Source organism: Salminus brasiliensis, chromosome 15 (assembly GCF_030463535.1).
Source record: "Salminus brasiliensis chromosome 15, fSalBra1.hap2, whole genome shotgun sequence".
Lineage (NCBI taxonomy): Eukaryota > Metazoa > Chordata > Actinopteri > Characiformes > Bryconidae > Salminus > Salminus brasiliensis.
In genome coordinates this window covers 32,422,703-32,437,617 of record NC_132892.1, presented here as the reverse complement: position 1 = coordinate 32,437,617, position 14,915 = coordinate 32,422,703, and the positions used below count along the sequence as shown (strand labels likewise).

At 45.9% G+C, this 14,915-nt stretch overlaps 1 protein-coding gene across 1 annotated transcript in view; it reads left to right on the top strand.

Annotated features, from left to right (window-relative positions):
- Positions 1 to 14,915, top strand: part of LOC140535549 (uncharacterized) — a 74,309-nt gene that overhangs the window by 33,955 nt on the left and 25,439 nt on the right. The window contains exons 42-60 of the mRNA XM_072656948.1: positions 783 to 824; positions 1,027 to 1,214; positions 1,683 to 1,993; positions 2,258 to 2,356; positions 2,523 to 2,622; positions 3,365 to 3,899; positions 5,087 to 5,572; positions 6,382 to 6,466; positions 7,204 to 7,399; positions 8,092 to 8,260; positions 8,748 to 8,821; positions 9,463 to 9,551; positions 10,117 to 10,199; positions 10,276 to 10,363; positions 10,651 to 10,753; positions 13,495 to 13,615; positions 13,740 to 13,855; positions 13,954 to 14,100; positions 14,582 to 14,785. Of these exons, the coding sequence (XP_072513049.1) occupies positions 783 to 824; positions 1,027 to 1,214; positions 1,683 to 1,993; positions 2,258 to 2,356; positions 2,523 to 2,622; positions 3,365 to 3,899; positions 5,087 to 5,572; positions 6,382 to 6,466; positions 7,204 to 7,399; positions 8,092 to 8,260; positions 8,748 to 8,821; positions 9,463 to 9,551; positions 10,117 to 10,199; positions 10,276 to 10,363; positions 10,651 to 10,753; positions 13,495 to 13,615; positions 13,740 to 13,855; positions 13,954 to 14,100; positions 14,582 to 14,785 (3,236 nt within the window). The remainder of the gene's footprint in view (positions 1 to 782; positions 825 to 1,026; positions 1,215 to 1,682; positions 1,994 to 2,257; positions 2,357 to 2,522; positions 2,623 to 3,364; positions 3,900 to 5,086; positions 5,573 to 6,381; positions 6,467 to 7,203; positions 7,400 to 8,091; positions 8,261 to 8,747; positions 8,822 to 9,462; positions 9,552 to 10,116; positions 10,200 to 10,275; positions 10,364 to 10,650; positions 10,754 to 13,494; positions 13,616 to 13,739; positions 13,856 to 13,953; positions 14,101 to 14,581; positions 14,786 to 14,915) is intronic.

Sequence of the window (14,915 nt, the reverse complement as noted above, 5' to 3'; positions counted from 1 at the left end):
GGGTGTTTTTAGCTGTGTGTTTTGGGTCATTATCCTGTTGCAAGACCAATGACCTGCGACTGAGACCAAGTTTTCTGACACTGCAGCACATTTCTATCTAGAATCCCTTGATAGTCTTGAGATTTTATTGTACCCTGCACAGATTCAAGACACCCTGTGCCAGATGCAGCAAAGCAGCCCCAGAACATCACAGAGCCTCCTCCATGTTTCACAGGAGGGACAGTGTTCTTTTCTTGATATGCTTCATTTTTCTGTCTGTGAACATAGAGCTGATGTGCCTTGGCAAAAAGTTCCATTTTTGTCTCGTGGTTGTGAGGTAACAAAACACGGAAACTGCCAAGACGGTGAATACTTTTGCAAGGCACTGTATTTCTAACAGATAATCAAACATCACAGGCAGCAAACCCTTGGGCAGACACAAGTACTCATGATGCCACTAATAAACTCTTCAAGGATTCAAGGATTCAAGGAGACTTTATTGTCATTCGCATCACATGTGGTACATGGGGTGGAACGAAATTGTGGTACCCAAGGACCCAGTTTTACCCAGACAGCAGTACTTAAATAAATAAAATATACATAAATATATAAAAATATATGTAAAAATGAAAATAAAATACAGAGAGAAGTAAATGGAGAAGGTAGCAGCAGAGTGTATTTAAAGTGACTAGTGTCGTCAAAGTGTCGTTGCAGTGGTTCCAATAAGTGGCGTTTAAAAGTCTTACAGCTTCCGGAATGAAGCTGTTCCTCAGTCTGTTCGTTCTACACTTAATGCTCCGCAGCCTCCTGCCTGAGGGGAGCGGGACAAACAGTGAGTGTACTGGGTGAGTGGGGTCCTTCATGATGCAGGTAGCCCTTTTCCTACATCTGGAGGTGTATATGTCCGTGGTGGTGGGGAGGCTGACTCCGACAGACCTCTGTGCAGCCTTCACCACCCTCTGCAGAGCTTTCCTGTCTGCAGCAGAGCAGCTTCCGTGCCACACGTTGATGCTGGAGCATAGGACACTCTCCACCACACATCTGTAGAAGGAGGTGAGGACCGAGCTCCCGAGCCCAGCTCGCCTCAACCGCCTGAGGAAGTAGAGCCGCTGATGTGCCTTCCTGACCAGGCTGGAAGTGTTGTTGCTCCAGGTGAGGTTGTTGCTCAGGTGAACACCCAAGTACCTGTAGCTGGAGACCACTTCCACCGCAGACCCTCCGACATGCAGAGGGAGGTGGGCATGTCTGCCCCTTCTGAAGTCCACAATCATCTCCTTCGTCTTCTTTATGTTGATGCAGAGGTTGTTCTTTCTGCACCAACCCTCCAGGTGTTCTACCTCCTGCCTGTAGCCAGACTCATCACTGTTTGTGATGCATCCGACCACTGCCGTGTCATCTGCAAACTTCACAATATGACAGCCTGGGTGGATGGGTGAGCAGTCATATGTGAGCAGCGTGAACAAGAGGGGGCTCAACACACAGCCCTGAGGGGAGCCAGTGCTGAGGATTGTGGTGGAGGAGGAGAGGTTGTGGATCCTCACAGACTGTGGCCTGTTGGTCAGGAAGTCCAGGACCCAGTTGCAGAGAGAAGAGCGCAGACCAAGTGAGGAGAGCTTATCTGTCAGGGTCTGGGGTATCATGGTGTTGAAGGCGGAAGTGAAGTCCACAAAGAGCATACGGACATAAGAGTCCTTCTGCTCCAGGTGGGTGAGGGCAGTGTGGACCACAGAGGAAATGGCATCATCTGTGGATCGGTTCCTCCTGTAGGCATACTGGTGTGGGTCCACAGTGACGTCGATGGTGGCTTTGATGTGGGTCATAACCAGTCTTTCAAAGCATTTAGTGACTATCGGCGTGAGAGCTATCGGCCGGTAGTCATTCAGACCTGTCACTGTGGAGCTCTTGGGGACCGGGATGATGGTGGCGGTCTTCAGGCAGGTGGGAACAGCTGCCTGGGTGAGGGAGACATTGAAAATGTCTGCCAGTACCTCGGAGATCTGATCAGCGCACTCCCGTAGTACTCGTCCGGGGATGTTATCCGGACCAGCACTTTTCCGGGGGTTGATCCTCCTGAGGGTCCTCCTTACCTCTGCTGGTGTCACACTGAGGGGTACTTCTCCAGGTGTAGGGGTGAGTCTTATGCTGGGCGGGGTGTCAGGGTCCTCAAAGCGGGCATAGAATTTGTTGAGAGCCTCGGGCAGGGAGGGGTCTTTGGAACATTGTGCATCTCTGGTTTTATAGTCTGTGATGCACTTAATTCCCCTCCACATGCTCCTAGGATCCTGGGAGGAGAAGTGTCCCTGGACTTTCAGAGCATATGCGGCTTTGGCCCTCTTAACACCTGCGGTCAGCTCTCTTCTAGCCCTCCTGAGTTCCTGTGAGTCGCCAGACCTGAAGGCAGCATCCCTGGCTTTCAGTAGAGAACGCACCTCTCCATTCAGCCAGGGTTTCTGGTTCGGGTAGCAGGTCACTGTCTTTGTGGTGGTGACATCCTCCACACACTTGCTGATGTACCCGAGGACAGCAGATGTGTAATCCTCCAGATCCAGCTCCCCCTCACTCTCAGCAGCCTCCCTAAAGACATGCCAGTCTGTGCAGCCGAAACAGTCCTGCAGCACAGCGTCTGCGTCACTGGGCCACACAGTAATGGTCTTCACAGATAAAAATAGATCTGCAGAAGGATGCAGCTTTACAGCACAGTGGCCACCATCATCTGTAAATAGAAGAAGTTTGGAACCACTAAGAATCTTCCTAGACCTGGCTGTTCACTTATCACTCCATGATAGTAGAGTGGCCTGACAGAGATTGTTTAGGTTTGAGGAAAAGCTAAGAAATGGAGCACCTTCCAACAAGACAATGACACTAAGCAAACAGCCAAGATACCACATGTGTAATGTGGTGCTCACTTACAGCGGGGTTTGAACCCAGGCCGCCATGTTGGCGGGCCGGCGCGCTACTGAGTGAGCTACCACGATGTGACCAATGGGCCCAAGTGCAGAGTCTTTAATCTTAGAGCAGGCAAAATGGAAATGAGAAATAAACCACTCGGGACTCGAGACCGATGCTCTGCCGCTTCACCAAAACTGGAAGGTTACAGGGAAGGCAGACACTCTTGCCTTCCTCTGTAAAACAAGTGTATGTGTGCAAACACACACACAGGCACACACACACCAGGGAAGACAGACACTCCTGCCTTCCTCTGGCTGGGGTGAGTCAGGGCCTCCCCCTAGAGCCACCCCTTACAGGACCCCCCCCCTCCAAGGGGCGGCACCCAACATCCCCAACCCAGCAGCACGTTCCCGACGAAACGCACAAAAGAGCTCGGGGTCCAGAATGTGGCAGGAGGGCACCCAGGACCGCTCCCAAAACCCTCCCAGTCCACTAGATACTGAAGCCCGCCCTGACGGACATCCAGAAGGCGCCTGACAGTGTAGGCCGGCGCACCACCAACCATACGCGGGCCCGGCGGATCGGCGGGACCCACGGAACACAAGACGGGCTTGAAGCAGGACATGTGGAAGGTGGGGTTAACGTGCATCAAAGGGAGAAGGGCAAGGCGGTAGGCAACGGGGTTGACCCGGCGAAGGATCTTAAATGGGCCGATGTACCGAGGTGCCAACTTGCGGGGAGCACCATGCAAGGGCAGATCCTTAGCCGAGAGCCAAACCCATTGCCCAGGACGATAGGTCGGAGCTGGCCTTTGCCTCCTGTCCGCATAGCGCTTCTGAGCAGCGACTGCAGACAGGAGGGACCTGCGGGCTTTCTGCCAGGTTCTCCTACCATCTGTTCCATCGACCGGCTCCTGTCTCCTGTCCTGGGAACATGGACGGAGTGTATCCATACTGGCACTCAAAAGGGTGACATTCCCAGGGACGAGTGCCAGAGGGTGTTACTCCGCCCAAATCAGTTGGTCAGACCAGGTAGAGGGTGAGGAGGAGGCCACTCAGCGAAGGGTACGCTCCAGGTCTTGATTGATCCTCTCTGTCTGGCCGTTAGACTGGGGGTGGAAGCCAGATGTGAGGCTGGCCTCCGCCCCCAACAGTCAACAGAATTGGGGCCCACGGTCTGACACAATGTCAGAGGGGAGTCCGTGAACCCGAACCACCTGGTTGAGTACTAGATCCGCTGTCTCCTTAGCTGACGGCAGCTTTGGAAGAGCCACAAAGCAGCCAGCCTTGGAGAACCTGTCCACAAGTTCCCTTACAGGCCCGGGTACGTAAAGTCGGGTAAAGTCAGGTTCAGTGAGGTGGGCCCGTTTGATTGCGTCCTCTAGTCCCCATCGGATGGGCACCACAATCCGGGTTTTGGGGACTATAGTTGTGGGTGTGCTTGATAGAGGAGGGGGCTCCCACTGGCGAGAGAGAGCATCAGGCTTGGTGTTCTTCGAGCCCGGTCGGAACGATAACACGAAATCGAATCAAGTGAAGAACAATCCCCATCTGGCCTAGGGCGGATTAAGACGTTTGGCCTGTTGGATGTAGGCCAAATTCTTGTGATCCGTCCAGACCAGAAAGGGATGTTTTGCTCCCTCAAGCCAGTGTCTCCACTCCTCTATTGCAAGCTTAACTGCCAATAATTTGCGTTGAAAGACATCGGGTGCATTCATCAAACCAAATGGCATGACTAGGTTTTCGTAATGCCCAGACGGGGTGATGAACGCTGTCTTCCACTCATCACCCTCTTTGACCCTGACCAGGTTGTAGGCACTGTGCAGGTCCAGCTTGGTGAAGATGGAGGCCTGCTGCAGTGCCTCAAAGGCTGAGGTCATAAGGGGTAATGGGTAGCGGTCTTTGACTGTTATTTTATTGAGGCCTCTGTAGTCAATACAGGGCCTCAACCCTCCATCCTTCTTCCCCACAAAGAAGAAGCCGGCCCCAGCCGGGGAAGTGGATGGCCGGATGAATCCTAAGGCCAAGGCCTCCTGGACATAGTCCTCCATTGCCTGATGCTCTGGTGCCGACAACGAAAACAGCCTACCCCTGGGGGGGGTAGTGCCAGGGAGGAGGTCAATAGCGATGTCAAAGGGTCTGTGGGGGGGCAGCAGCTGTTGGTCTGTGAGGACCAACTCGCAGCGTGAGAAGGTGAGTTTGGTGGGACACCACCCCAGGTTCCAGTGACCGACCGTCTATGGCTGCTATGGGCATGGGCTCCCTCAAGGGGACCAGTGGCAGAGCCAACTTCCTGGCGAGGCTGACATCTAAAAAGTTCCCTGCCGCTCCAGAGTCCAAAAAGGGAGGCAGGTGGATCTCAGACAACCCTGGCACTAGCGTGGCATTGAGGAACACCCCCTGGGCCCGAGGGAGAACCATCAGGTCTGTCAGTGGTCTCCCCTCCCCTGACGGACGTTGGCATTTCAGTTGGCAAAATCGAGTTCAGGGCACGCAGAACGGAGGTGCCCAGAGACCCCACAGTAGAGGCACCTGCCTTTGCGCATGCGGGCCTTGCGCTCTTGCTATGGCAGGAGAGTGTGCCCCAACTGCATGGGTTGGACACCACTATCGGGAGGCTCTTCTAACCCCCGAAAAGAGCCTGAGACAGGAGGCGGGCCATGAGGAGCCTTGCCACTCCGTGCCCTTCGCCTATCCTCGAGACAGTTACCAACCCATTGGGCTAACTCAATGAGCCGATCGAGGGAGGCGGGAGGGTCACGGTAGGCCAGCTCATCCTTGAGCTCCTCACTTAGGCCATGGTGGAAAGCTGAGGTGAGAGCGCTGGCATTCCATCCGCTCTCCGCCGATAGCGCGCAGAATTCAATGGCGTAATCAGCCACCGACCTTTTTCCCTGACGCAGGTGCAGGAGGTCTCTGGCGCAGGGGGAGGCCTTGCCCTAGAGCCACCCCTTACAACAGGACATCTCTTCAGAGGTCTTGTGGAGTTCATGGCTTGATGGGTCAGAGCTGTTTTGGGGGGGTTGGGGGCTACACCTGCAGTATTGTTTTGGTGCAACTCTGTGGCTTAGCAAGACCATAGCAATCACCCGAAAAACCAGTGCAACCACCTTGCAGCACTATATCACTCACCAAGCAACTACTTAATAATACCACGGCAACCATATGAGATGCCACAGCAACTGCTTAGCAACCATCTCACAACTACTTTGGGGTGGGGGTGGGGTGGTGGGGATGCAGAGAACTGGGTGTTTTGGTGCAACTCCGTGACTGGTGTGTGGACTGCACTTCAGGAGACTGCTTATCTCTGGAGGTTGCTTATTCTGTGGTGGTGAAATTTCGCTGAGACTTTGCCTGCCTTCCTCCCCCCCTTTCTGTGTTACATAACCAGGCTGATGGGAACAGGTAAGAGGGGAGGCTGTCCTGTAGGTGGACCCTCAGAGCAGAGGGGTGTGTGTATGAGAGTGGTGGCTATAAAAGCTATGGTTCTGCTCAGTGGCAAACACTTATTCAGACACTGGATGCAGGATGCAGGTGGACCTGCTCTGGATCACTGCTGCTCTTCTGGCCTCACCACTGCTCACACTATGTGAGCCACTGTGAGTATACCCCCCCACCCCCCATACACACACACACACACACACACATACACATACACACCCACCCACACACACATATTACACTCTCTAGACTGGCAGAAGTAAAAGTAGTAGTGGTCTCTGTCTTCTCATGTACAGTGACCTGCCATAACATTAGTACCACTGATGATGATCTGGTTCCAGTGGCTCCATCTGTCGAGGGGTGGATGTACCTATCAGGCAGCAGGTGAACAGTCAGTTCTTGAAGGTGGTCAAACATAAGAACCTGAGCCACTTTGAGAAGAACCCAACAGGGAAGTTCTAGGCAATGACTGGATCAGCCATCAGGTGTTGTGAGGTGTTCCCAACGGTATGAAGTGGTCAGTACCGGCTAAAGACAATCGGTTAACTCTATGGGTACCCCTGACCCTGTCACTGGTTGTTCTTCCTTGAAGCACTTTTGGTATGTACTGTATGACCACTGCTTACCGGCTAGGAACCCCTTACAAGATCTGTCTAATGTTTTGGAGATGTTCTGACCATCTAGAACATCACAGTTTGGTTCTTGTTAAAGGGTCTCAGGTTCTTACGCTTGCTCATTTTTCACCTTCGAGGACCGACTGTTCACCCGCTGCAACCAGATCATTAATGTTCTTCACTTCACCTGTCTGTGTTTTTAATGTTATGGCTGATTGGTAAGATACTTTACTGAAAACACTGATGTAATAACCTTCAATCTTCTCTGTTTGCCTTTCTAGCAACGTGATGTCCGCCCCCAACATGCTGAGGGTGGGCAGTGTTGAGAATGTGTTTGTGGAGGCCCAGGATTACAACGGAGGAGCACTTCAAGTGAGGGTTGTCGTAAAGAACCATCCGCAGAAAATCGTTGAGCTGACGTCTAAATCGGTGTCTCTCAATGCTGAAAATAGCTACCAGAGTCTTGTAGACATTAAGGTCAGTGCTGCCAGACAGTAGACACATGTAGAGAACTTATCATATTAAATTGTAGAGCTGCATATTACATTACAGCAAATTGTAGAGCTGCATATTACATTATAGCAAATTGTAGAGCTGCATATTACATTATATATATTATAACATATTATATTACAGCAAATTGTGAATCAATTGAAAATTCATCAAATGAATTTGTGGCACAGCATAATATTTATCAAACTGTAGATGTGAATACATTATATTGCATTAAAGGTAGAGCAGTTTATTACATTATCACAAATGGTAGAACTGCATATCATTGCAAATTGTAGAGCTGCACATTAAATCATATTAAAATGTTGAGCAGCATATTACATTATACCAAACTGTAGAGCTGCTACAATGATAATTGATCAGCTAAATTTTGGGTATAGCACTTTGTTTTTCACCACATGACGTTTTCAGGAAATCTCAAAAGCTTTCTGCCACTGTTAGAATATGAGCTAATGTGAATTCAGGGTATGTATCTATGTTACATGCTTTTGTCTTTTGTTTTTTATTAATGACATAGTGCCATACGATATCTATTAGAGATTACTGAGCCAACCTAAAACTCCATCAACATGTAATACTGTTCAATACTATAATAAGCATGAAATTCATCTGTTCAGCAAATTAAAGTTCACTTCAACTGTCTTTCATTCATTCAGATCCCAGAAAACAAGGATATCTTCAGTGAGGACCCCTTGGAGAAGCAGTATGTATATCTGGAGGCCCATTTTCCCACTAGTGTGCTGGAAAAGGTGGTTCTGGTCTCTTTCCAGTCAGGCTACATATTCATCCAGACAGACAAGAGCATCTACACACCCCAAAGCACAGGTACGACTTTCTGAACTTCCTAAAGTCTAAAAGGCACAGCTAATATGCTGTATATAATATATATAATATAATATTTTATAAAGACTGTAAAATAATGATTCAAAAACAGGTCTTCTGGGCCTGTGAATATCACCATATATTTTTGCCAAAAAGTATTTTCTGATGTTTTATTGATAATATTTGAAGAATTCTGTAAAAAAAAAATTATTAAACAATAAATAATGCACTGTATTGAACTATTTACATGAAATTGGTTGTGAAATGATCTGCACTGAGATTTTAACCTGAATTATAATTCTTTTAGAATTGAATTCGCCTTCCTTCTTTCATCAATATGTAGTTACTAATTATCTGAAACAAGGCAAAACAATTTGCATCCAAATATGTTTCATATCCAGATCAAATTTGTTTTTTCTTGTTAAAAATATTAATCCCAGTCGTGGCGTGTATGCGTGCCTGAATCTTGACCTATTTCATTCTCCTCTAGTTCAGTACAGAGTATTCTCAGTGACGCCTGATCTGCAGCCCCTGGATCAAAGTGGAATCGCCATTGAAGTCATAGTAAGTTCTGAAACAGCAATTCTGCAGAACCTCAGGAACCTCAGAGCCCAATTAAATGATTATAATTTTCATAATTCAGCGTATTATTATTTACTGATCTGTGAAGATGTTTTAATGGGAAAATTTGTCTGAAATTTACTGAATAGCTGTATAACAACATATACAAAATTATACTGGATGTATAACACTATATATACTTAACAATATGTGATCAACTGTCACGCAAAAAACTCATATCTCAAAAACTGCAGCTTTACAGGAGGAGGAAAAAAAACTTAACTTTCAAAAAAGATTTTATAAAAGATTTTAAAGTCATTTTGGAGTGTTTCTATTGGTCCATTTATCATGATGTTCTGACACAATATAAAGAACAACTGCCAGACTCACTTTATAGAGAAAAGTGAAAAACAGTGAAAATGTAGATTTATCATAAATCTTACATTTACTTAAACATGTAGATCTCCTTAATATATATGATGTATGATGCATATGTTATGTTATAGATTATAGATATGTTAATTACACACACAAACATATATATATTTCATCAGATATGACAGTTGCTATTTTTCATAATTTATTTTTATATTTATTAAATAATATAATGATTATTTTTACAATATGTAACAATATTTTTTAAGAATCCCCAAGGAATCACAATTCATAGAGACACAATCTTCCCTCAACAAGGCATTCTGACTGGGAAGTACGACATCCCTGAAGTTGTCAGGTTAGTCCATGTAATGCTTTCTGTTATATTACCAGAGCATGGCCATTCCTTTTGAAATACACTAAATGGACACAAATATTGGGACACCTGCTCATTCATTGTTTCTTCTGAAATCAAGGATATTAGAAAGTAGAAAGTAGGAGCTGATCCTGCTTTTGTTGCAGTAACTGGGCTCTAAAATTGATTGCATTCAGCCACAAGAATGTTAGTGAAGTCAGCATGATGCAGCTTGATGTTAGGAGTATAATACCCCTTTAGCCGACGCCTGCCATTATTAAGCAGCATGGTGCCAATAGGTTAATGATGCTGATCTGTCCTATGAGTCCTATTCTATTGGCAATACTTCTTCTCTACAGGGATTAGACAAGCTGTGTGTGTGTGTGTGTGTGTGTGTGTGTGTGTGTGTGTCTGCATTTGCACATCTCTGTCAGCAATAGACGCAGCTTAAAGTAGCATAATGCATGTATTAGAAGGGGTGTCCACAAACATTTGGACGTATAGTGTATGTGTCTGGGAGATTCCTGAGGATGCCCTAAATTGATGTGTTACCTGCTGTTCTCTCAAGCCCTGGGATTTGGTCTGTAGCAACACGGTTCATGAACACGCCCCAGAAGAACTTCACTGCTGAATTTGAAGTGAAGGAATATGGTGAGGCTCTTCAGAGAATAATAACGTACCTGTTGCATTTCCACACACATGTCCTGACCAATGCCTGCATTTCCAGTGTTGCCAACCTTTGAGGTCACCTTAAGACCATCCAAGTCTTTCTTCTATGTGGACGATGATAGGCTTCAATTGGACATAACTGCCAAGTAAGCACCTTCAGACACTTCACTGTAGAACTACGGAATAGATTTGTGACTGTCCACACTGGTCCTTGAGGAATGTTTGGAGGTTCTTTAATTTGTGCTTTGAGGAACCTTCAAAAAAAAAAGGTTTTGAGAAGAAAAAGGTTCCTCAGATGTTTCTAAAAGCACTTTAACTTTAGGATCCTTTAGGATGTAAAGAACCTCCAAAAGTTCCTCCAGTACCCTTTCAGAATCATTTTAACAGTGATGACCAGAAGATCACACATGGAACTGCTGTTAACTGTGTGAAGGTATCTATTTGGGAACAAAGTGACCGGAAGTGCGTTTGTGGTCTTCGGTGTGATGCAAGGTGACAGCAAGACCAGTCTGGCAGCATCTTTAAGAAGAATCTCGGTAAGATTGAGATTTGAGATTTACTGAAATTACATTTGATTGTTTTTGAAATACAATATTTCAGACGTTCTTTCAAGAAGATTTAGATGATATTTCCTCTTTTTGAACTGGGGCAATGTTTAGTGCTGGTCCAAACAGCATTTTACAAGCTTTAAAAACTTGTTGGTGTTTTGAAATTTCAACCTATTTACTATTGATTTTCCCATAAATTACGAATGTTCATGACTGCAGTTAAAAAAAATCCAGGTGCTTCAAGTGTTCTTCAGAGTTCTTTGAGTGAGGATGTAGAACAGAGGTCTGGACCTTGAATCCAGTTTCTGGTCATCTATCTTGTAAGCACTGGAAGGTCGGGGTAGATGACCAATCAGTTACATCAAAACTTTGATTCACTACCAATGATTTCAAAATCCTTTACCAGAAACTGGATTCAGGTACTTTGTACAGCTCCCCTGTGCCCCACTAAAATACCGGTGGTACAAGTCAAGCTTATCCTGGATTACAGGTCGGAGGATGCCACGGATATTCACTACAGCTTCTATATTTCCCATAATGCCCCAACGTCCTTCCAAAAGCTTGAGCAGCTAACGCTTTTAGTCAGAGCCAGTGTATTTTGTTTTTTTTTTTAGAGGTGTAATGGACATTTGTAGAAAACTTTTTTAAAAGAAAGCAAGACATGCTATAGGCAAGCTATTACCTTAAATATTACCAAACATAATAAATATTTTATTTATAAAAGAGGTATTGATAATGCAAGCTGATAAAATGAGCATTGAGAGATCGCCAGTATTAACATTAAACTACTCATTTTAAAAGCCTGGGTCATATAGCTGATGTCTAGCAAAGACAAAATCACAGTTTCACATGTAGTTTTTGCTGCAAAGGAAATATGTCATGCATGTGTGACAGTAATAATGTTATAGTTATTATATAGTTAATTATATTATAATAATAATAATAATAATAATAATAATAATAATAACAACAATACAAATTAGTAATATTACTGACATTATTATTAGCATGTAATTACTATTCAGATATTATATCATGGGCTCAGCGGTTAGAGCACCAGGCTATTGTTGACTGGGTTGTGGGTTGGCCCTTGGGCAAGACCCATCACTTCGGGCATGTATGCTCATGGTCACTGTGTGTGTTTTTAGTTCACTAGTGTGTGTATATGTGTGTGTATGTGTTCACTGCCCCTTGTCTTGTCTTGTTAGAAGGAGTAAAACTATTAGGCAAGCACCCAGATAGCATGTCCACGTGGGGGCCTGTAGGGGTTGCAGAAAGTTTTCCATGGCTTGTGACATGGCTTCCATGTCGGCGAGCCATATGGATCTTGCCAGGGTCAGTGAGGTGGTTAAATATGGGGCCCTATAAGTGCACATCTTTAGGCCCAAATGGCTCCCAGTAACAACAAGTACACAAGAGCCCTCCTGAAACCCACCCATGTGAGCCCCGCAGGTCCTGTAAATTCTGTGTGTGCCCCAGTATAGCAAGTCTAGTCTAGGGTTATTCACAGGGCAGAGAAAGTCCATATCATCACCGGTTCTCAACTGAAATTGCGTAACCCAGTAACACAGGTCAGTTATGTTGCAAACCAAAAGAGGAATACGCCGCATTGCAACACCAACAAAGACCAACAAACACCTGGTTTCTGGAGCTGCAGAGCCGATGAGCACTTTTGCTTTTATTACAAATAAGCAGTTTTGCAGTTCTTGGTAAAAGAAACCGTCCACGCCAAGAACGGCGAAAAGGAAATGTAGCAAGAAAACGTTCTTAGAGGGTCTTCTTGGAAAATTTAAATGGGTCAGTATCAGCACAGGAAAAAAAACTAACTGAACTGCTGGATTTTGCAGACACTGGAGATGGGAAAATGGGCGGGGCTATTTGGTCATTGAAACATATGGGGATGGCGGAGCCTACACATCAAACTGCAACCAGCCAGCAGAGATGCTAGAGCTATGGTTGCTTGTATACTGTCCATATATAACCCAATGGAAAAGCTTTCCCTGATCAGATTCACTGTAATTTGGGCTCCCGGGTTTTCAGAGAGGTGAATAGCAGTGTAGTAAGCAGGGTAAATGAACAGGCCAGCCCTGGTTACACTCATGATAGATAGATAGATATATAGATAGATAGATAGATAGTCCTTTATTAGTCCCGCAGTGGGGAAATTCACAGTGTGACAGCAGAAAGGGATAGCAAGACACTCAGTTACAAAAATTAGATAAATAATTTACACTATATACACAATATAAATAAGAATTAAAAAAGCAATAAACAATATTATTTACAGCAAAAGACTCTTAATTGCACATGGGGGGGGGGGGGGGGTATTGCACATAGTATTCCCTGAACATGAACATGTGTGTGTAGTTAAGTGTGTGTGTATGTGGTTAAGTGTGTGTGTATGTGGTCCGCTGGGAGCAGTGCTGGTTGTGCAGTCTGACGGCAGCAGGAAGGAAGGACCTGCGATACCCCTCCTTCACACACTTGGGGTGAAGCAGCCTGTCGCTAAAGGAGCTGCCCAGTGCTGCCAGAGTCTCATGCATGGGGTGGGAGCTGTTCTCCTGCATGGATGCCAGCTTGGCTGTCATCCTCCTGTCTCCCACCACCTGCACTGGGTCTAAGAAGCACCCCAGGACAGAGCCGGCCCTCTTTATGAGTTTGTCCAGTCTCTTCTTATCTGCGAGAGACGAAGTAAACTGTGTTTGGTTGTTGGTTTATTTTGATTGCAGATCACTGAGGGGGAGGGAAAAGCAGAGCTGACCAGAGACATGATCCTGAAAACCTTCCCAAACATTCAGCAGCTGGTTGGAAGCTCTCTGTACGTATCGGTCAGTGTTCTAACGGAGACCGGTAAGAGTCAAAAAGAGCACAGAGCGGCTCACCTCTCATTTCACTGATCTTAGCACTGTAAGCAGAGTTTCCTTAGGCTAAGTGTGTGTGTGTGTGTGTGTGTGTGTGTGTGTGTGTGTTTCAGGTAGTGAAATGGTGGAAGCTCAGAGGAGGGGCATTCAAATTGTGACCTCACCTTACACCATCCACTTCAAAAGAACACCGAAATTCTTCAAACCTGGAATGCCTTTTGATGTCATGGTATAGAACACAACACTCACTGGCCACTTTATCAGAAACACCTAAATTGTATATTCATGTATTGGCCACCTTATTGGAAACATTGACTTTTTGAAAAGGTTTACGTGACGAATCCAGATCAGACACCTGCTGAAAACGTAGATGTGGTGGTCACTCCTGGAGAGGTGGCTGGTAGAACCAGGTCCAACGGCATGGCAAGGCTCACAGTCAACACCCCGGGAGGAGCCAAGAGTCTGCAGATCACTGTGAGTCTTTCAGAAGCTCCAAATGTTCTCAGAAAGGTTCTCAGTGTGAGTTCTCTGAATCTCTGAAGGTCGAGGATGGATATCTAGAACGTGGAGAAAAACATTCCAGAGCTAATCTAAACCAAGCATATAGAGATCCTCCTAATGTGGTGATGTTGGCTTCATCTGGTGTACCAGTAGTATACGACATCCATATACACTCCTGATCAGAACTTTATGGTCATTTTATTAGAAACACCTAAATTGTAAATTCACTTACTGGCCACTTTATTAGAAACACCTAAATTGTAAATAAGGAGATAATAAGGGGAGAATAACGTCCCTCTAATGAAGCATCTTGCTGATCCCCTGAGCTAAATCCGACTGAGAACATTTAGGGATGGATGGCAAGCAGGGACATCCGTTTCTGACAGTGGATGCCCTTCGTGAAGCCATCATTATCACTTGGAGCAACACTTTAATGTCTTTGTTTGTCTCACAGGTAAAAACTAACGACCCAGGATTAACAGCCGAGCGACAGGACACGAAGCAAATGACTGCTGAGGCTTATGCTACTAAAGGAGGCTCCAACAACTACCTTCACATTGGTGCTGATGCTGCAGAACTGACAGTTGGTGACATTTTGAAGGTCAATCTGAACTTCGGCAAGAGCCCTGGTGTCCAGAACCAAGACTTCACTTACTTGGTTGGTACTCTTCCAGCACACACACACACACACACACACCACTTAATAAAATTAAAAGAGCTTAAAAATAATTTATTGAGAGCTCAGTCATTTAACAAGCCTATTTACCACCTTGTTATTTTTGGCCCAG